This window comes from Convolutriloba macropyga, chromosome 14, assembly GCF_964194025.1.
Source record: "Convolutriloba macropyga chromosome 14, txConMacr16.3, whole genome shotgun sequence".
Lineage (NCBI taxonomy): Eukaryota > Metazoa > Xenacoelomorpha > Acoela > Convolutidae > Convolutriloba > Convolutriloba macropyga.
The window spans coordinates 34,705,343-34,728,610 of NC_134481.1; the positions used below are offsets into that span (position 1 = coordinate 34,705,343).

At 34.3% G+C, this 23,268-nt stretch overlaps 1 protein-coding gene across 1 annotated transcript in view; it reads right to left on the bottom strand.

Annotated features, from left to right (window-relative positions):
- Positions 1–3,402: 3,402 nt before the first annotated feature.
- LOC142353275 (uncharacterized) overlaps positions 3,403–23,268 on the bottom strand; it is a 29,177-nt gene continuing 9,311 nt past the window's right edge. Inside the window, exon 2 of the mRNA XM_075405506.1 lies at positions 3,403–3,677. Within this exon, the coding sequence (XP_075261621.1) occupies positions 3,588–3,677 (90 nt within the window). The 3' untranslated portion in view covers positions 3,403–3,587. The remainder of the gene's footprint in view (positions 3,678–23,268) is intronic.

Below are 23,268 nucleotides of genomic sequence, written 5' to 3' on the forward strand. Positions count from 1 at the left end.
GATACTATTTATTTAACAACTTATAACGGAGCTGATCTTTTTAAAAATTTTAATGGAATATATAAATGTGAACATAACTTCAATAAAGTAATTAGTGAATTAAATAGTAACTTTTATAATTGTACAGATGGAATGTCAGATGAACTTCGTTATGGTATAATTAAATATAAAAGGAAAAAAAAATAGTTTTATTATTATTGATAAAAATAGAACTATGTTATATGACTCGAGAGTTGGTTTCCTTGATTTAAAAGCTCTTTGTTTAAAAGATAAACAAGAAAGAGAAGATATAAATAAATTTTTAGCATATGTGAAACCACTCATGATTAATGCAACAGATAGAAAAGTTATTAATCACGATAACTATATATTCTACTTTAATAAACTTCTTAAATTAAATGATAATAAAATTCAAAATGATGTTCTAACACAAGAAATGGTTACAGGAAAAGGTATAAAAAATTTATCAACTATTGGTGGAATTATAGGCTCAGGTTTATTTATAATTAGTTATGTTTATCCCGATATGATATCAAGAAATGCTGGAAATATAGCAATGGGAGCAAGCACAATGTTGAATAGAGTAAGTACATTGGTTAGCATTGGATATGGAGAAGAGTTGGATAATGATTCACTAAGTGGCTTTACCAATAGTGAAACATGGGTAAAGCCCAATCCCCGAAATACAATACAAGAAGAATATATAAATGAAGAGGATGGGATTTTAAATAGAAAGGGGTAAATGTTTAAGCAATCTATATAAAAATAATGAAGAATTTAGAGATGAGATTAAAAATTTTTTTAAAGATAAAAAAGAATTAGACCCTGAAGTGATTTTAGATAGAAGATACAAAAACTAATATGCTCAATATGACGGGAAAGAAAAATTTAGCTGAGTATATCACATCTAAAGATAATACTAAAGATATAATTGAAATCTTGGCTAGATTTTATTTATCATCAGTGAATGACCTTTGTTCGTTGTTTACCAAACTGCATCGCAGATTTTATCCCATCATGAATGATTATAAAATGTTTAGAGTGTAATCATAAACGTGGAGCTCCCTTCAATCTAGCTTTTCATTATTCAATATGTCATGAAGATAAAATTGGTAAATATGTGTGGTGATAAAACATTAAGCGGTATTTGCATAAATATTGATTGTTCTTTTAAAGATGAATATGGATATAGTCCTAGTTTTGACTCTAGCTCTAATCCTTGCTCTAGCCCTAATCCTAGCTCTAGCTCTAGCTCTAGCCCTAATCCTAGCATTGACCCTAGCCCTAATCCTAAAGTTATAACTAGATATTGTAATAGATGTAATTATGTAAAACCATTAAGAGATTTTGATAAAAGCAAGTATACATGTTGAAATTGTACTTCTACTAAAGTTAGTTGTCTATTTTGCCTTTCTATTGTGAGATATGATGGAATGAATGCTCATGTAAAAAGACAACATCCAGATGTGGATATACCTAAAGGATTTACTAGAAATCTGCGAAGCAGTTACACTGATCTGACCCCAATCCACGAAGTGGTTACACCAATCCTATTTTTACACAAAATGAAGAAAGTTGTTCATGTAAATATTATAATTTTGTCTCGTTTCTTTTTAATAATGGGATAAATATAGAAAAAGCAAAAGAAAATATAAATTTATTAAAGAGTATAGATAATTTAAAATAAAAAATAAAAATTTATTAAAAAATTTAGATAATTTTAAAATTTGTTTAAAAAAAAAGAGGGAAACCGCTCTTTAAGCGTGATAAATAGTGATTTTGCGCTGGGGCATCACTCCGGTAGGGGCGATGTCGCTTTTAAAGAGTGATTCGCTCTTAAAAGAGGGATTCTTATTTTGAAATTTGCTTTATTTTTTTAATAAATTATTAAATTTTGCTATTACTTTGTGTTTTAGCTTAATTATGACTTGGTCAAGTAGTATATATAAACAAGGATTTTGATATTATATAAATATTACCATAATTTAAAATTTATAAAAGAGTTAATCTGGTTTTTTATTGAAGTTATCCACGAAGTGGTCACACCAATTTTCGCAAGTTGGTTTTGCGTGCTTTTTTACGGTCTCACTAGTTTTATACTAGTATCTGGGGACGTCCACTGAAGTCAGTGGGGATAGAACCCAAACTACCTATCTGATAACAGATAATTACCAGCTGAACTCGACACTAGTGGTTTGCACTAAGTGAGACAAGAAATGATAGATTTTGAGTGAATATAAAGGTAATATGTAGTAGTGAATAAAACAAGCTAATATATAGTAGTGAATAAAATGGAGGTATAAGCAAGTAGTAGATATCTAGAGTGGTGGGTGGAAGGTGCTCGAACAAGTGCATGAAAATTTTTTGAGGTGTTTTTACTATGCAAAAAAATAGCTTAAAAAATTGAAATGCGCTTGGAGAGCACCTTTTATACCCACTACTTCGGAAAAAATCGTCCTTTTCTCAATCATGTGGTCTTAGCAAATTAGAAAGTATGCAGATTAAGTTTCTGGAGATGCACGATGGACATAGAAAAGTTTTAATTGTTGAAACATTTTTAGGAACTCAATTTTTCAATAGTTTAAAGAAACTAGTAGTAAAAAAAGCTTACACAACAACCTAATTTTTAGTACAATAAAATCAAATTAAGAATTCGAACAAGATTGGCTATACTTATCTCAGAACAATTAAAGTGTTATTTTGAAGGAGCAATGATCAATTATATCTTCGACTTAAGACAGAGGTTGGGAAAAATTCAAATACAAAAAAGAGATTAGCCTCTAAGTTAATTTCATGCTGGGTTCAAAAACTTAACGGAATTACCTTTAAAATTCATGAACTTAGTTCTTAAATTTTTCTTGCTAAATGATCTGTCGGAGGTTGTATTTAGCAAATGTTTGCAATACCTTTTCTAATTTTATCAGTTAAATTTCTTGATACAACGGAAAGAAACAGTACAATAATAAATGAAAAGGAGCAAGAATTATTGACATTTTGTTATGCTATAAAGCCTCTGTTTAGATGTCTTCAATCTCGAAGTTGCTTTTCAAATTACATACAATACGATTTTTAGTGGAGTTGTTCGAATCCGGCCTTGAAAACACGGAACACAGCCATGTTATTATTAAATAACCATACTATTATTAAATAGTTAAAAGAAGAAAAGACTTTAGATCAATCTATTCAATTTACTCAGGTCTTCATTATTTTCCATTTGTATCCCTCCGTAAAGAAAGATATCGGACAGAGAAAAAGAAAAGGCTTTGTTTTGCACAAATTCACCAAGTTTGAGGTATCACGGAAGAGAGAGGTCAAGATTATAAATTATCATGAACATGACTACAATAGTTGTGAAGAAAGGTGTTAAGAGTCACTATTTTGACAATCATTTTTAAACACAAATTTTGGTCGCAAAGCCGATTTACAACATTTTTATGCTGCCAGAACGGTGATTCAACAATAGTCCTTGATTTGATCACCCAGAAAACTGCTCAAACTGAATCACAGATAATAGACCGTTCTGGAGAATGAATATGCAGACGATTGAGACGATTGATCCCACATAATATTACTCTCAAGATAGAAGCTCACAACTCGTCGCGGCCGAATGGGATATCGAGATAATCTAGCCCTTCATTGGGCCAGTAATCGATGTAGTAATCATGTTCCTGGGGTACCTGAAAATAAGCAAACGATGAGTTCTAACAAGTAATCAACACCAAAACCGGGTGAATGTTGGTGTGCAATATCAAGGAAAAGTGTTTGCTCGTTTGTATATTCTTCAGCAATGACACCTCACTCTAGAAGTTTAAATGTGAAACGGTAAATCTCTTTCTTCTTTTTAGTTAACATTTTGAGGACAGTTAAAAAATTAAACAATAATTAATTTTCAAAAACTAGGTATTAAACACACCAACTTTGAAATCAATTAAAAGAAAACATGATCATCTAGTTTGAGCAAAAAAGTTCATGGGCTTCTTTGTAAAATACAGGCGTCTACGCCTACCTAATTTTACTCACTTTTGTAACCAAATTTTACTTTTCCTATGAAAAAGAAACATTGTATAATGACTCACAAACTTTGCGTATTGAAAAGTCAGTGTTTTTCACTTCTTAACAAATTTAAAAAGCGAAATCTAATTTCCACTGAAAAATAGATTTTGTGGAAGCCCTCTCCGTAAATATTGCCGAAATTATATTTCATATAATTTGGAAGCGATGTTGATGTTGAGTTTTCATGGACTGGAAGCAATTATCATTTTAAAAGATTTTACAAAGCGGCACCAATTATAATTGTGTTACAAGGGAAACATGAATCACAAAACATGAAAGCTTAAGATAGGACAGAGTGGAGCAAACAAAAGGAACATTGATTGTGCGGCAGCAGATTTGCTGTATGATCGCACATATTAGTAATAAATACTGATAAAAAAGTGCTCCATATCTTCCGCCTGCTTAGGAAAAGAAGAGAACACTGCTGTTCATATAACAGTGTCCGCAATTCAAAATGCAGTTGAATGCGGAATAAAACTGTTGAAATTGTCGTTGATTATTATTTAGTTTTTTCAAATGCAGTTTTTTTTGTTCAGGAATCTGTTTGTCGGAAACCAGAAGAACGTCAGTGCCGCGAAGTAACTCTTCGGAGAACGGACGGCCTAATCATGAGAGACCTGGTTGTTGGCGCCACTTCAAATCAGCTACAAAAGCTACCATACAGCAGGAAATAAACTTTGAAACTGAAAAAAAAACTTGCAATTTGTCAAAATTCATATATGGTCAAAACTGAAAAATTTTACAAGTTGGGACCGAAATTTTGCACACCCCCCGATTTTTAGAAGGGAAAACCCGAGAAACGCGGGCATAAAGCACACGTTTAGGGTAACCTCTAAACTATTCATGGACCCTACGAACGTTTTTGCATCAGAGCCACAAGTGTGGCTATTAGCACTTATATTGAGCAAAATTGGCATTTTTCGATTTTTCGTTATCTATTGTTAAATTTTCTAAGTTGATTAACTTGTGATACTTTGGTTGACCATTGAGGGTCAAATACTGTAAACTCGAGGCATTTAGAGCTACGTAATCACCATCCTTGTTAATGTCAACAAAAGCAAATATTGCAGTAAGTTGACATTTACTATGTAAACAATGACCTATATCACTTTCTTGATTAACCAATCAGAAACCAGTAGTGATGATGTTATACATGACAAATATTTGATTATTTACTTTAACCCAATTGTTTGAAGAGTGAAACCGAGTTGTATTTAGAACCATTAGAAAGTGTTATACAGAGCAGTTGGCTCTCAAATTAGACTAAAATTTGATTCTTTAACAAAATTAGTCTTTTTGTCAAGTCTTGCTAGATCTTGAGTTCTTCAGAGTATGGGTTATTTGAGCTTTCTTATAAAAATTGTGCAAAATTACCAACACTGGCTGAAACCTTTCAAACTTCAGCACCAGATTGAATGTAGCTTATCACTAAAGATTTTCCTACCTTCGATGAACAAAATTAAAGTTATAGTCCTTAAGTTACAGTCCTTCAATGTTACAGTCCTTACTAGTTACGTCCGAGCGACTAATTGTTCCGACGAAATTGTAAATCAATCCAACCCTTTTGAAGAATCAGGCCAGCGTAAAACTTGAGAACCAGGCTGTAAATTATCGGTTCCGCTGGGATTTTCGAGCAGCCACATTATTTGGTCCGCCAACCCGGACAAAAACAACAGTGATACCAACAACTACAAACCTTCAAATCGATTTGGTAGACAAGAACGAAAACTTTACGATGGCCAGCAAAAGTCCCAGTAGATATTGGAAAACATTTGATTGAAAGACGAGTGGTCAACTCAGGACGGTAGAGAAAGAGCAAGCTGACCCACTCAAATTGTTCTCCAGACACCTCACATCGGTAGGAGGCTACCTGACACAAAAGAAAACAATGACCGCCGAAAGTGCTTATCGAGGCTTCTTTGAGACGTATCACAAGTTAGAATACAACAGAAAGCAGCAGAGGTCACTTTTGAAACCAAACTAAATAGAAGCTTTCGACAACGACAACAAGCGTATGTTAGAAGAAAGGAGCAAAGTTTTGAGATGGGTAGTTGATAAAGTACCAACTCTCCGAGATATTATTAGTTTACGCAAGGAATTAGTCGGTTATTTTGGAGAAGAAATTTGGAGAAGAAGTTCAAAAGAAAAAACTCAAGCAACTCTAAAAAACAGACATTAAGCAATCAGGTCGAACGATTAGCAGAAAACCAGATGAAATCTACGCAAAATTGATTCGACTGATAAAGCAAGAAAATTACTCCAGAGAGCTTGTGGAGTTCAGTAAAAAATAGGGGTAACCATCAGGACCTGATCAAGCAGTACGGGCACAGCAAGGATTGTGGAAAACAAACACCAAAAAGAGACCTGAATTGATATGGCAAATGGAGCAATAGAAATTGCCAAGAAGAACGTTGAGGTCAGTTCCAGGCATTCGGCTAAACAAGGAAGCAGCATCGCCAACTCGCGATCATCGAGAGGGCGAAGGTTAAACGAAATGGAGCTCCAAATCTAAGAGCTAGGAAAGAAACACAGCAGCGACTACGAGAGCGATAGGTGGAGTAAAAGCAGATGCCTAAGCAAATAGAATTTTTTCGACGAAAAGATGAATTGCAACAGCAAGAACAGGAATTACGTCTCCAGTTGCAACAACAGAAGACGAGCTGCATTTGCGACAACATAAACGAAAGCTTGAAAACAAAATAAAGACAGCTGAAGCCGACGAAGAGCAAAGGCGACTGGAAGACGAACTGACAAAATGAAATTCATGAGCATTTGGGTCACAGAGAGACAACTTAGAAGGCGTTGGATCAAAGAGCAAGCTAAAAAGAACTGCCGCTGGTTGGCCAAATTCAGTAGCTTAACAGTCTTGTCTTAGTCGGCCGCTATCTCCTAATGTGGTGATTGACCTTCCTAAGATTTTCACACAGAAAACAGTTGACAAAGGTTTCAGTGCCTACCTTAAAGCTTCCCCGCTTCAAGATTGGAAAGACCGCAAGATTCGAGTTTTCTCAAGAAACCTGAAATACCCAAATCAATAAGGGTAACAGAACCACAGGAGTTTTTGCCAAAGACGACGTTCCAGCAACAAAGAACATCCGTGTTAACCAACTGGCAGAGAAGTCATAATCCCAAACACAAGTCTTGCAACAGATCGATGGAAAGCCAAAACCAGACATCATTGAGCCAAACTACCCCACAAGTAATTTATCAACCCAGTTGTGATTCAAGAGGGTTACTGAAACTCAAGCAGAAGGAGTTCTCAGGAGACTGCTTGGATGGGCAGAGCTCTTCGATGACATTGTGCATCAAAAGCGGCTGAGCGATACTGAGAAGATGTAGTATCTAAAAATTAGCCTCACTGGACAGGCGAAGGCTGCATTTTCTGGATTGGGTTTCAGCTCACAGGCATACTATTATGCCTCGGACATTTCCTGCAAAAAGTTTGGCAGACCCAGAGTCATAGTCGAATCTCAACTCAAGAACATATACACACTTCTTGCAGTTAGACACGACGACTACAGTGCACTGTTTGCTTTGCAAACGAAGTCACAAACACAGTTAATGTTTTGATTCGACTCGGATTTCAACATGATCTGAAATTAGAGGGTGTTCTGAGTTCATTAACCAGAATGCTTTCCTCTCAACTTAAAGAGCAGTGGCTACGTCACCTACAGGATCATCAACCAATAGCAGCAAACTTGATTGTTTTCAAAGACTGGATAGAATCAGCTGCTTTTATACATGAAGACTTGTTAGTGACTTCTCGAAGAAAGAGGCTTCAACAGGCGCCTCAGATGCTACGACAGCAGTAGCAACAGGGATCACACAAGTAGGACATCCTGTAGTGCGCATAAAACTGGTGAAAGGAAACCGCAGCTTGAGTGTGCTGGGAAAAGTTGATACAGGTTCCTTAATTTCTTCCGTGGATAATCTTTTGTATCTGGACTGCACCTGCAAGCTCGAAAAGCGTCTTTGTCAGTAGAGAAATCCACGGATCAGAAGATGTCAAGGCGGAAATAATGCCGATAGTGGCTTGAGCACACGAGAAGTCTCGACCAATAACAACAGGCAATTTTTTTTCATGAGAAACTGAAGTTGGGTGACCAGTTTGTAGATTTGCAAGGGTTGAAAAATCGCTACCCACATCTGATGAATTGCCAAATCAGAACCACAATCTAAGCGAAATTCAAGCAATCATTGGACCAAGACTGCTACGACATCCATCACTCCTTAGAATTCAAAAAGTAAGACAATAAAATAGCACCCTGGGCAGTGATGTCGAAAAAAAGATGTGCCTTAAGTGGTCCCCTACCAGCAAAGCGAGCAGCAAATCTTGCTACTACAGCGACCTCAGTATCAGAGGACAAGTTAGCAAGCATTTTGAGTAAGTTGTGGGACTTCAACTCCTACGCCTTAAATTTTGATGTCACTGGTCATTCGAAATACCAACAGAGAGCAATGAAAACATTGGAGAAAACAACTCAATTCAGCGATGAAAGATACGACGTTGCATCTCTGAGATGAGAAGATGAATTGGTGCTACCCAATTTCTACCCTGCTATGAAACAACTCAAGTCCCTAGAACAACGCCTACAGAAAGATGATACATTACGAAAGCGCTTTCAGGAAACCATTGACACAGACGTCATTGCTGGCTATGTTTTCAAAGTTAAAGAGTTTGAAAGAAACCAGAGGTAAGCTTAAACGGTACTTGACATATTATCTTGTCATAAACCCAAATAAACCGGAGAAAGATAGAAGAGTGTGCAACGCAGCAGCACAGTACCAAAGTGTATCCCCCAACGATAAATTTTTGTCTGGACCAGACCTGTTGCAGAGTCTGATCGGAATCAAATTTCGCTTCCTAAAATATTAAATAGCACTTTAAGCCGACATAGAAGCTATGTTTCTTCAAGTTGCTGTTCCAATAGATGGCAGCCGATGCTTTCGATTTCTAGAGGATAGAAGTCTACGAGTATACACGACAAAATTTTCGGGCGATGAAGTTGCCGACTTGCGCAAGTAACGCTTTGCATCAAAAGGCGAAAGATAACGCAATAGACGACAAAAAATCTTGTCAAGGCTGTCCAGTGAAACTTCAACATGGACGATTTTCTCAAGTCAGTCAGAACACCCCAAGAAGCAGTTGAAATCTACCAAAATTTCCGAAACCTCCTCAGCAAAGATGGGTTCAATTTGACGAAACGGATAGCAAGTGATCAAGAAGTCAAGTCACCAATCCCAGAGGCAGACAGATCAACGAAAGTTGCGAAAAACTTTCGAGGCCGAGCCACACTCAATATCAATCTTTGGCCTGAACTGAAATGTAGACACAGACAGTCTCATAGTCTGTCGTGGAACTGAACAGGAAGTTTCACAAAAAAACTCAGAAAATTGTCCTATCCTTTGTCTCAGCAGTGTTCTACTCGCTTGGGACATGTTTATCCTTCACAATGAGAATGCGGTAACACAAAAGCATTTGTGGAGCAATGAGACAATCATGGGACAAACATTTGTCAGAAAACTCAAAACTATTCAGTGATTGGTTCTCTGAGTTGAGAGGATTAAAAAAAATGTGGATAAATCGATTTTTTTCAAAAACGGATGTTCAAACTTGGGACTCCACATTTTTACAGACGCGTCAGAAGAAACAAATTGTATCGTGGAACATCTGCAAGATGAGGCAACGTTAAAACTCACCTATGTGATAGAAAAATGCCTTGTGGCAGCTATCAGACACACGACAATTCCAATGTTAGAACTGCAAGCCCCAGTGTACGGAGTTTGCCTCAGAAGGCAGATATTGAGAGAACATGATGTCAGAACTGACAAAAATTTATCACTGAACCGATTCATCAACGGTCTTACTGTGGTTACAGTCAGCTCACGAGAAACAGCAAGTGTTTTTTGCCAAAAGGGCAGCGGAAATAATGGAAAACTCTTCCATGGATCAATGGAGACATGTCAAGGGCGTTGAAAACCCTGCAGATATTGGCACAAGGGGGATGTCAATCGAAGGCCTGAAGGACTTGGGGTGGTTAAATTGGCCTGCATGGGTCCAGAAAGATTAAAAAAGTGGCCAAGTGAACGAAGTTGAAGCTGAGCAAGCTACCAGTACTAATACAGTAGCTTCAACCAAATTAAGAACTTCATTGCCTACTGCAAGAGGTTCTAGACGAGGCAGAAGAGACCTCTCAAAGCAGACGAGATCCACCAAGCAGAACAAATCCTGTTTCGATTCGTTCAAAACGAAAGCCTCCCGAACGTTTCGAAGTCGATAACAAACAGCAAAGAAGTCTCCCACTCAGTGAACATTGCCAAAGTGTCTCTTTTCATAGAGGAGGATTGAAAAATTTGTGTGAAAGGTCGACTGAAACAATCGAAACTTGATGACAACGCAAAACATCCCATACTAGTGACAGCAAAGATTCTAGTCGTACAACTTCTGTTGGCGAGAGCACATAGAGACAACCTACATGAGGGTACAGAATATGTGAGAAACGTTCTTCAACAAGAGTTCTGGATAGTGGGCTTGCGAAACGCATTAAAAAACCTAGTCGTGATGTGTCAAATTCAGACTCAGGAACGGCGACACAATTCTCCCACCGTTGGCAGATCTACCTCGAGAACGACTCAATGAACATGTGCTCCCATTCACTCATACCGGAGTCGATTACTTCAGACCCTTTGAATTTAGGCTTCTACATCGTATGTTGAAGAGATGTTGTTTCCTCTTCACTTGCCTAACAACCAGAGCAGATCGCTCGGCTAACAACCTGAACACATCGAAATTGCACAGTCATTGGACACCGAGACATGTCTAGCTGCAGTGACAAGGTTCATTGCAAGACGTGGCTATCCGAACACAATCATCAGTGACAATGGAACAAAATTAGTTGGAGCAGCTAATGAGCTGAGATCATTTATGACCGAGTGGGAAAAGGCTAAGATTTAGATTGACTTAGCACAGAAAAAGATTGTTTGGAAATTCAATCCTCCTGGAAGACACCAGTTCAAAGTTGCCAGAAAGTCAAGATTGCAATCTTGGACAACCTTAGATTCACCGAAGAGGTACCCAGTACTACAATATGTCTTGTAGAGCAAATAATTAACACAAGACCCCTGACAGCAGTAAGTGACAAACCTGAAGACCTTCATTCATGCCAACCAGTGAACGCTACCATGACTTCATGAAAATCATTCAAAATGGCACAAGCATATTCAGGTCACAAATATTAAACAAAAATGAAGGAAATTTCTGCAATTAAGGATAAATATTTAATTTGGAAAGAAAATCGCGGAAACTTTCGCAGTTTATCGAAAATATTTCAACTGAATGAAAAACGAGGTTTGTATGCAATTGATGATAGATCACTATTTCAGATATAGTAATGAGAGAATCACATACAACTAATGATAATTATTAAATTCAGGTAAAAAAAGTGAGGAAACTTTCGGCAATTAATGATAAAATTTAACTTGTGTAAAAAATTGAGAGAATTCTTTAAATAATATATGTGTTTATATATTTATATATATATATATATATATATATATATATAGAACTAAAGACGATAGGTTTTTCAGGAAGTTATGGGGAATATGTTTTTTTGCTCTTTTTTGTTTTCTTTGGGAAATTGATCAATTAGTCGATTATTATGACGGTTTATAGTCCGCAAAAACTTTATTTGTGCTCCAACAGAAAAAATTATTGAGGACCTGTCATTGACTTCCAATCGGAATACTGTTTTAGTCAATATAGGTCAATGTGTTGGACAGTGTCGAGAACCTCCACGATGGCAGGGAAACGAGGTGCCGCTCTGAAAGAGAAACCATCTGCAGGGAAGAAACATTTAATCAAAGAGCCAGAAACTTTTTTGCTTCACAATCCAAGGAGAAACGGAAAGGGAATAAGACAGCTTTAAATTCACTTATTTTGATTATATATATTTTGAGTTTACTTAAACAACTTAAACATGGGAGCGTGAAACTGAGAGATCGATCTGCAGTTGAGCTTCAAAAAAATTTCAATGAAATTTTCTGCAAAAAAAATTTTGTAGCTCAGTTAGCCATGTTATTAATGAGATCATTTTTATTATTGAAGCACTATTCAGTATTAACCTAAACAGTTTTTTGTTTTGGAAGCAAGGTGAAGCCACCAAACCTCTTTTAAAAGGATTGAGGCGGTACATGCGCGTTTTTTGACAACTTTCGATGACTTCAAACTAAATGGCAGTTAGTTTTAATTCTTTTATTTATATACATGTAGCTCTTGATTTGGTTCCATATTAATTTTTCATTTTATTGTGCTTTGTGAAGATTTGGTGCGCTTATCTTAATTAGATCAATTTTAATCTACTTGACAACGGCTGGTCATGTGAGCTCTGATGAGATTCTGTCCCATCTCATAGTGGGTCAGGTGGTTCATTAGTCAAATAAAAGATAGAAGCCGATAAAAAATATAGCCGAAATACTCCGGAACGAACTCGAAGTAGATGTCCACTAAGACCTCATCCAACCATTGATCAACCAAAGTAAGCCTCTGCCTATTTATGATTTGTTTGAAACAGATATAAAATAAAAAAAATTGCCAACGAAATCTATTCAAATTTCGTCACAAGACTCTGAAAACAGTTTTAGCAAAAAAAGTAGCGCGCAAAACATTTTTTGTTCAATTAAGGAACACCAATTGAAAAAAATGCAAAATGGCAGACAAAAAGAAAACAGAGAACCAAGAAAGGAACAACAACAATTTTGTAAACAAAACATCCTACAAAATGCAAGCTGAAGGTTCTCATCAAAACCTGCTAAAACTTTTCTTCATTCGACTAGTGAACTAACCAGGGCCTGCCTGTAAGAAATATTCTATTCAACAATTAAAAACAAAAACAAAAAACTTGAAACATAACAAATTTCTATGATTTGTTAACTTATATCAACTGCACCATAAATCAATAAATTATCAGCTCATAGCAAAATTTTTTTTAAATATTTGTCAATTAACTTACAAACAAAAACCTCGACAAAAAGCTCCAAATGAGCCAAAGATCGACTTAAGTATTTACAATTTATTTTCTGAACCATAAAAAGGCTGCGCCATAAAAAGACCCAAACTGCTGTAAAAAAAATGAAGAAAGTGAAAGTCCTGCGAAAGAGTTCCACAGGGTAAAATTGCAATTTCAGATCAAAAAATCCAGAAGTATGTTGTTTGAATCAGATGATAACAAATACTTCAAAACATATTATTACTGGCCAGAATAGATAAGATAAACACTGCTTAAAAAAGTTGAATTTAAAACTTAAAAAAAGAACGGTTGAAAAAAGCTGCAAGTGATCCAAAAAATCGGTCGCTTAAAGCTTTAAAACAAAATTTGTAGCTCAGATAGCCATGTTATTAACGAAATCATTTTTATTATTGGGGCACTATTTTGTACTTATTAGTCATTCAATTACTTTTCAAATTAAAACCTAGTTGTGGTAGCTTGTGTACGTTTGATTTATGTATTTATTCTTTTTTCATATAAAGTAAACAGTTTTTTGTTATGGAAGCAATTTGAAGCCGGCAAACCTCTTTTAAAGAGTTGAGGCGGTGCAAGCGCAATTTTTGTCAACTTCGGATGACTTCAAACTAAAAGGCAATTAGTTTTTAATTCTTTTGTATATACATGTAACACCTGATTTGGTTTCATATTAATTTTTCATTTTACTGTGCTTAAGAAGATTTGGTGCGCTTATCTTAATTAGATCAATTTTAATCTACTTGACAACGGCTGGTCATGTGAACTCTGATGAGATTCTGTCCCATCTCATAGTGGGTCAGGTGGTTCATTAGTCAAATAAAAGATAGAGGCCGATAAAAAATATAGCCGAAATACTCCGGAACGAACTCGAAGTAGATGTCCACTAAGACCCCATCCAACCATTGATCAACCAAAGTAAGCCTCTGCGTATTTATGATTTGTTTAATACAGATATAAAAATAGAAAAATTGCTAACAAAATTGATTAAAATTTTGTCACAAGACTCTGAAAAACACTTTTAGCAAAAAAACTAGCGCGCAAAACATTTTTTGTTCAAATAAGGAACACCAATTGAAAAAAAATGCAAAATGGCGGACGCATAAAAAAACAACGAAACAAGAAAGTCACAACAACTTATTCGTCAACAAAACTTCCTACAAAATGCAGGCTGAATGTTTTCATCATTTTCTCTGAGAAAACCTACTAAACCTTTTCTTCATTCGACTAGTGAACTATCCAGGGCATGCCTGTAAGAGATATTCTATTCAACATTTAAAAACAAAACAAAAAAAACTTGAAACATAACAAATTTCTACGATTTATTAACTTATATCAACTGCACCAATTATCAAAAAAAATCAGCTCATAGCAAAATTTTTTTTTTTAAATATTTGTCAAGTAACTACCAAACAAAAACCTCGACATAAAGCTCCAAATGAGCCAAACATCGACTTAAGTATTTACAATTTTTTTTTCTGAACCATAAAAAGGTTGCACCATAAAAAGACCCGAACTGCTGTAAAAAAACTGAAGAAAGTGAAAGTCCTACGAAAGAGTTCCACAGGTTAAAATTGCAATTTCAGATCAAAAAATCCAGAAGTATATTGTTTGAGTCAGATGATAACAAATACTTCAAAACCTAATATTATTGGCCAGAATAGATAAGATAAACACTGCTTAAAAAAGTTGGATTTAAAACTTAAAAAAAACGGTTGAAAAAAGCTGCAAGTGATCCAAAATGTCGGTCGCTTAAAGCTTTAAAACAAAATTTGTAGCTCAGCTAGCCATGTTATTAACGAAATCATTTTTATTATTGGGCACTATTTTGTACTTATTAGTCATTCAATTACTTTTCAAATTAAAACCTAGTTGTGGTAGCTTGTGTACGTTTGATTTATCTATTTATTCTTTTTTCATATAAAGTAAACAGTTTTTTGTTATGGAAGCAATTTGAAGCCAGCAAACCTCTTTTAAAGAGTTGAGGCGGTGCAAGCGCAATTTTTGTCAACTTCGGATGACTTCAAACTAAAAGGCAATTAGTTTTCAATTCTTTTGTATATACATGTAACACCTGATTTGGTTTCATACTAATTTTTCATTTTACTGTGCTTTGTGAAGATATGGTGCGCTTATCTTAATTAGATCAATTTTAATCTACTTGACAACGGCTGGTCATGTGAACTCTGATGAGATTCTGTCCCATCTCATAGTGGTTCAGGTGGTTCATTAGTCAAATAAAAGATAGAAGCCGATAAAAAATATAGCCGGAATACTCCGGAACGAACTCGAAGTAGATGTCCACTAAGACCCCATCCAACCATTGATCAACCAAAGTAAGCCTCTGCGTATTTATGATTTGTTTAATACAGATATAAAAATAGAAAAATTGCTAACAAAATTGATTAAAATTTCGTCACAAGACTCTGAAAACACTTTTAGCAAAAAAACTAGCGCGCAAAACATTTTTTGTTCAAATAAGGAACACCAATTGAAAAAAAATGCAAAATGGCGGACGCATAAAAAAACAACGAAACAAGAAAGGTACAACAACTTATTCGTCAACAAAACTTCCTACAAAATGCAGGCTGAAGGTTTTCATCATTTTCTCTGAGAAAACCTACTAAAGCTTTTCTTCATTCGACTAGTGAACTATCCAGGGCCTGCCTGTAAGAGATATTCTATTCAACATTTAAAAACAAAACAACAAAAACTTGAAACATAACAAATTTCTACCATTTATTAACTTATATCAACTGCACCATTTATCAAAAAAAAAATCAGCTCAAAGCAAAACTTTTTTTTAAATATTTGTCAAGTAACTGCCAAACAAAAACCTCGACATAAAGCTCCAAATGAGCCAAACATCGACTTAAGTATTTACATTTTTTTTTCTGAACCATAAAAAGGCTGCGCCATAAAAAGACCCGAACTGCTGTAAAAAAACTGAAGAAAGTGAAAGTCCTACGAAAGAGTTCCACAGGTTAAAATTGCAATTTCAGATCAAAAAAATCCAGAAGTATATTATTTGAATCAGATGATAACAAATACTTCAAAACATAATATTTCTGGCCAGAATAGATAAGATAAACACTGCTTAAAAAAAGTTGGATTTAAAACTTAAAAAAAAAACGGTTGAAAAAAGCTGCAAGTGATCCAAAATATCGGTCGCTTAAAGCTTTAAAACAAAAATTGTAGCTCAGTTAGCCATGTTATTAACGAAATCATTTTTATTATTGGGGCACTATTTTGTACTTATAAGTCATTCAATTACTTTTCAAATTAAAACCTAGTTCTGGTAGCTTGTGTACGTTTGATTTATGTATTTATTCTTTTTTCATATAAAGTAAACAGTTTTTTGTTATGGAAGCAATTTGAAGCCAGCAAACCTCTTTTAAAGAGTTGAGGCGGTGCAAGCGCAATTTTTGTCAACTTCGGATGACTTCAAACTAAAAGGCAATTAGTTTTTAATTCTTTTGTATATACATGTAACACCTGATTTGGTTTCATATTAATTTTTCATTTTACTATTCTTTGTGAAGATTTGGTGCGCTTATCTTAATTAGATCAATTTTAATCTACTTGACAACGGCTGGTCATGTGAACTCTGATGAGATTCTGTCCCATCTCATAGTGGGTCAGGTGGTTCATTAGTCAAATAAAAGATAGAAGCCGATAAAAAATATAGCCGAAATACTCCGGAACGAACTCGAAGTAGATGTCCACTAAGACCCCATCCAACCATTGATCAACCAAAGTAAGCCTCTGCGTATTTATGATTTGTTTAATACAGATATAAAAATAGAAAAATTGCTAACAAAATTGATTAAAATTTCGTCACAAGACTCAGAAAACACTTTTAGCAAAAAAACTAGCGCGCAAAACATTTTTTGTTCAAATAAGGAACACCAATTGAAAAAAAAATGCAAAATGGCGGACGCATAAAAAAACAACGAAACAAGAAAGGTACAACAACTTATTCGTCAACAAAACTTCCTACAAAATGCAGGCTGAAGGTTTTCATCATTTTCTCTGAGAAAACCTACTAAAGCTTTTCTTCATTCGACTAGTGAACTATCCAGGGCCTGCCTGTAAGAGATATTCTATTCAACATTTAAAAACAAAACAAAAAAAACTTGAAACATAACAAATTTCTACGATTTATAAACTTATATCAACTGCACCATTTATCAAAAAAAATCAGCTCATAGCAAAATTTTTTTTTTTAAATATTTGTCAAGTAACTGCCAAACAAAAACCTCGACATAAAACTCCAAATGAGCCAAACATCGACTTAAGTATTTACAATTTTTTTTTCGAACCATAAAAAGGCTGCGCCATAAAAAGACCCAAACTGCTGTAAAAAAACTGAAGAAAGTGAAAGTCCTACGAAAGAGTTCCACAGGTTAAAATTGCAATTTCAGATCAAAAAATCCAGAAGTATATTGTTTGAATCAGATGATAACAAATACTTCAAAACATATTATTACTGGCCAGAATAGATAAGATAAACTCTTTGGCTAAAAAAAAGTTGGATTTAAAACTTGAAAAAAAAACGGTTGAAAAAAGCTGCAAGTGATCCAAAATATCGTTCGCTTAAAACTTTAAAAAAAATTGTAGCTGAGTTAGCCATGTTATTAACGAAATCATTTTTATTATTGAGGCACTATTTTGTACTTATTAGTCATTCAATTACTTTTCAAATTAAAACCTAGTTCTGGTAGCTTGTGTACGTTTGATTTATAAATTTATTCTGTTTTCATATAATGTAAACAGTTTTTTGTTATGGAAGCAATTTGAAGCCAGCAAACCTCTTTTAAAGAGTTGAGGCGGTGCAAGCGCAATTTTTGTCAACTTCGGATGACTTCAAACTAAAAGGCACTTAGTTTTTAACTCTTTTGTATATACAAGTAACACCTGATTTGGTTTCATATTAATTTTTCATGTTGCTGTGATTTGTGAAGATTTGGTGCGCTTATTTTAATTAGACCAATTTTAATCTACTTGACAACGGCTGGTCATGTGAACTCTGATGAGATTCTGTCCCATCTCATAGTGGGTCAGGTGGTTCATTAGTCAAATAAAAGATAGAAGCCGATAAAAAATATAGCCGAAATACTCCGGAACGAACTCGAAGTAGATGTCCACTAAGACCCCATCCAACCATTGATCAACCAAGATAAGCCTCTGCTTATTTATGATTTGTTTGAAACAGATATAATATTTAAAAAATTGCTAACAAAATCGATTCAAATTTCGTCACAAGACTCTGAAAACCCTTTTAGCAAAAAGAAAACTAGCGCGCAAAACATTTTTTGTTCAAATAAGGAACACCAATTGCAAAAAAAATGCAAAATGGCGGACGCATAATAAAACAAAGAAACAAGAAAGGAACAACAACTTTTTCGTCAATACAATTTCCTGCAAAATGCAAGCTGAAGGTTCTCATCATTTTTTCTGAGAAAACCTGCTTAAACTTTTCTTCATTCGACTAGTGAACTTACCAGGGCCTGCCTGTAAGAGATATTCTATTCAACAATTAAAAACAAAACAAAAAAACTTGAAACTTAACAAATTTCTATGATTTATTAACTTATATCAACTGCACCATTTATTACTAAATTAACAGCTCATAGCAAAGTTTTTTTAAAATATTTGTCAAGTAACTACCAAACAAAAACCTCGACAAAAAGCTCAAAATGAGCCAAACATCGACTTAAGTAATTACAATTTATTTTCTGAACCATAAAAAAGCTGCGCCATAAAAAGACCCAAACTGCTGTAAAAAAAAGTGAAAGTCTTAAAAAAGAGTTCCACAGGGTAAAATGGCAAATTTAGCTCAAAAAATTCAGAATTTTTTTTTGAATCAGAAGATAACCTTTACTCCAAGACATATTATTACTGGCCAGAATAGATAAGACAAACACTTTTGGCTAAACCAGTTGGATTTAATACTTAAAAAACGGTTGGAAAAAGCTGCAAGTGATCAAAAATATTGGTCGCTTAACAAAAAAAAATCCTTTCTCTTCTTTCGCTCTCTTAAAATACTACCTGAACAAAACCACCCTCTCTTTCGCTCTCTTTTGTCTTCCTTCTGTTCAGCTGATCGACCTTAACACATTTTTTCACAGGCCGCATCCTGTGAAAAAAGAAGTCACCGATTTAAAGTAATCAAAATAGGGCATCATAATGCTGCCAATTGATTTGGGTGACGTAATTAATTTAAATCTTCTAAAACAAAGCCAACGGAGCAAATCGGTACAACTTCAAGCTCATATAAACGCAGCAAACAGAAAGCAAACAGTATAAAGTAAACAGTTTTTTGTTATGGAAGCAATTTGAAGCCAGCAAACCTCTTTTAAAGAGTTGAGGCGGTGCAAGCGCAATTTTTGTCAACTTCGGATGACTTCAAACTAAAAGGCAATTAGTTTTCAATTCTTTTGTATATACATGTAACACCTGATTTGGTTTCATATTAATTTTTCATTTTACTGTGCTTTGTGAAGATATGGTGCGCTTATCTTAATTAGATCAATTTTAATCTACTTGACAACGGCTGGTCATGTGAACTCTGATGAGATTCTGTCCCATCTCATAGTGGTTCAGATGGTTCATTAGTCAAATAAAAGATAGAAGCCGATAAAAAATATAGCCGAAATACTCCGGAACGAACTCGAAGTAGATGTCCACTAAGACCCCATCCAACCATTGATCAACCAAAGTAAGCCTCTGCGTATTTATGATTTGTTTAATACAGATATAAAAATAGAAAAATTGCTAACAAAATTGATTAAAATTTCGTCACAAGACTCAGAAAACACTTTTAGCAAAAAAACTAGCGCGCAAAACATTTTTTGTTCAAATAAGGAACACCAATTGAAAAAAAATGCAAAATGGCGGACGCATAAAAAAACAACGAAACAAGAAAGGTACAACAACTTATTCGTCAACAAAACTTCCTACAAAATGCAGGCTGAAGGTTTTCATCATTTTCCCTGAGAAAACCTACTAAAGCTTTTCTTCATTTGACTAGTGAACTATCCAGGGCCTGCCTGTAAGAGATATTCTATTCAACATTTAAAAACAAAACAACAAAAACTTGAAACATAACAAATTTCTTCGATTTATTAACTTATATCAACTGCACCATTTATCAAAAAAAAATCAGCTCATAGCAAAATTTTTTTAAAAATATTTGTCAAGTAACTGCCAAACAAAAACCTCAACATAAAGCTCCAAATGAACCAAACATCGACTTAAGTATTTACATTTTTTTCTGAACCATAAAAAGGCTGCGCCATAAAAAGACACGAACTGCTGTAAAAAAACTGAAGAAAGTGAAAGTCCTACGAAAGAGTTCCACAGGTTAAAATTGCAATTTCAGATCAAAAGATCCAGAAGTATATTGTTTGAATCAGATGATAACAAATACTTCAAAACATAATATTTCTGGCCAGAATAGATAAGATAAACACTGCTTAAAAAAAGTTGGATTTAAAACTTAAAAAAAACGGTTGAAAAAAGCTGCAAGTGATCCAAAATATCGGTCGCTTAAAGCTTTAAAACAAAAATTGTAGCTCAGATAGCCATGTTAATAACGAAATCATTTTTATTATTGGGGCACTATTTTGTACTTATAAGTCATTCAATTACTTTTCAAATTAAAACCTAGTTGTGGTAGCTTGTGTACGTTTGATTTATTTATTTATTCTTTTTTCATATAAAGTAAACAGTTTTTTGTTATGGAAGCAATTTGAAGCCAGCAAACCTCTTTTAAAGAGTTGAGGCGGTGCAAGCGCAATTTTTGTCAACTTCGGATGACTTCAAACTAAAAGGCAATTAGTTTTCAATTCTTTTGTATATACATGTAACACCTGATTTGGTTTCATATTAATTTTTCATTTTACTGTGCTTTGTGAAGATATGGTGCGCTTATCTTAATTAGATCAATTTTAATCTACTTGACAACGGCTGGTCATGTGAACTCTGATGAGATTCTGTCCCATCTCATAGTGGGTCAGGTGGTTCATTAGTCAAATAAAAGATAGAAGCCGATAAAAAATATAGCCGAAATACTCCGGAACGAACTCGAATTAGATGTCCACTAAGACCCCATCCAACCATTGATCAACCAAAGTAAGCCTCTGCGTATTTATGATTTGTTTAATACAGATATAAAAATAGAAAAATTGCTAACAAAATTGATTAAAATTTTGTCACAAGACTCTGAAAAACACTTTTAGCAAAAAAACTAGCGCGCAAAACATTTTTTGTTCAAATAAGGAACACCAATTGAAAAAAAATGCAAAATGGCGGACGCATAAAAAAACAACGAAACAAGAAAGTCACAACAACTTATTCGTCAACAAAACTTCCTACAAAATGCAGGCTGAATGTTTTCATCATTTTCTCTGAGAAAACCTACTAAAGCTTTTCTTCATTCGACTAGTGAACTATCCAGGGCCTGCCTGTAAGAGATATTCTATTCAACATTTAAAAACAAAACAAAAAAACTTGAAACATAACAAATTTCTACGATTTATTAACTTATATCAACTGCACCATTTATCAAAAAAAAATCAGCTCATAGCAAATTTTTTTTTTAAATATTTGTCAAGTAACTGCCAAACAAAAACCTCGACATAAAGCTCCAAATGAGCCAAACATCGACTTAAGTATTTACAATTTTTTTTTCGAACCATAAAAAGGCTGCGCAATAAAAAGACCCGAACTGCTGTAAAAAAACTGAAGAAAGTGAAAGTCCTACGAAAGAGTTCCACAGGTTAAAATTGCAATTTCAGATCAAAAAATCCAGAAGTATATTGTTTGAATCAGATGATAACAAATACTTCAAAACATATTATTACTGGCCAGAATAGATAAGATAAACTCTTTGGCTAAAAAAAAGTTGGATTTAAAACTTGAAAAAAAAACGGTTGAAAAAAGCTGCAAGTGATCCAAAATATCGTTCGCTTAAAACTTTAAAAAAAATTGTAGCTGAGTTAGCCATGTTATTAACGAAATCATTTTTATTATTGAGGCACTATTTTGTACTTATTAGTCATTCAATTACTTTTCAAATTAAAACCTAGTTCTGGTAGCTTGTGTACGTTTGATTTATATATTTATTCTGTTTTCATATAATGTAAACAGTTTTTTGTTATGGAAGCAATTTGAAGCCAGCAAACCTCTTTTAAAGAGTTGAGGCGGTGCAAGCGCAATTTTTGTCAACTTCGGATGACTTCAAACTAAAAGGCACTTAGTTTTTAACTCTTTTGTATATACAAGTAACACCTGATTTGGTTTCATATTAATTTTTCATGTTGCTGTGATTTGTGAAGATTTGGTGCGCTTATTTTAATTAGACCAATTTTAATCTACTTGACAACGGCTGGTCATGTGAACTCTGATGAGATTCTGTCCCATCTCATAGTGGGTCAGGTGGTTCATTAGTCAAATAAAAGATAGAAGCCGATAAAAAATATAGCCGAAATACTCCGGAACGAACTCGAAGTAGATGTCCACTAAGACCCCATCCAACCATTGATCAACCAAGATAAGCCTCTGCTTATTTATGATTTGTTTGAAACAGATATAATATTTAAAAAATTGCTAACAAAATCGATTCAAATTTCGTCACAAGACTCTGAAAACCCTTTTAGCAAAAAGAAAACTAGCGCGCAAAACATTTTTTGTTCAAATAAGGAACACCAATTGCAAAAAAAATGCAAAATGGCGGACGCATAATAAAACAAAGAAACAAGAAAGGAACAACAACTTTTTCGTCAATACAATTTCCTGCAAAATGCAAGCTGAAGGTTCTCATCATTTTTTCTGAGAAAACCTGCTTAAACTTTTCTTCATTCGACTAGTGAACTTACCAGGGCCTGCCTGTAAGAGATATTCTATTCAACAATTAAAAACAAAACAAAAAAACTTGAAACTTAACAAATTTCTATGATTTATTAACTTATATCAACTGCACCATTTATTACTAAATTAACAGCTCATAGCAAAGTTTTTTTAAAATATTTGTCAAGTAACTACCAAACAAAAACCTCGACAAAAAGCTCAAAATGAGCCAAACATCGACTTAAGTAATTACAATTTATTTTCTGAACCATAAAAAAGCTGCGCCATAAAAAGACCCAAACTGCTGTAAAAAAAAGTGAAAGTCTTAAAAAAGAGTTCCACAGGG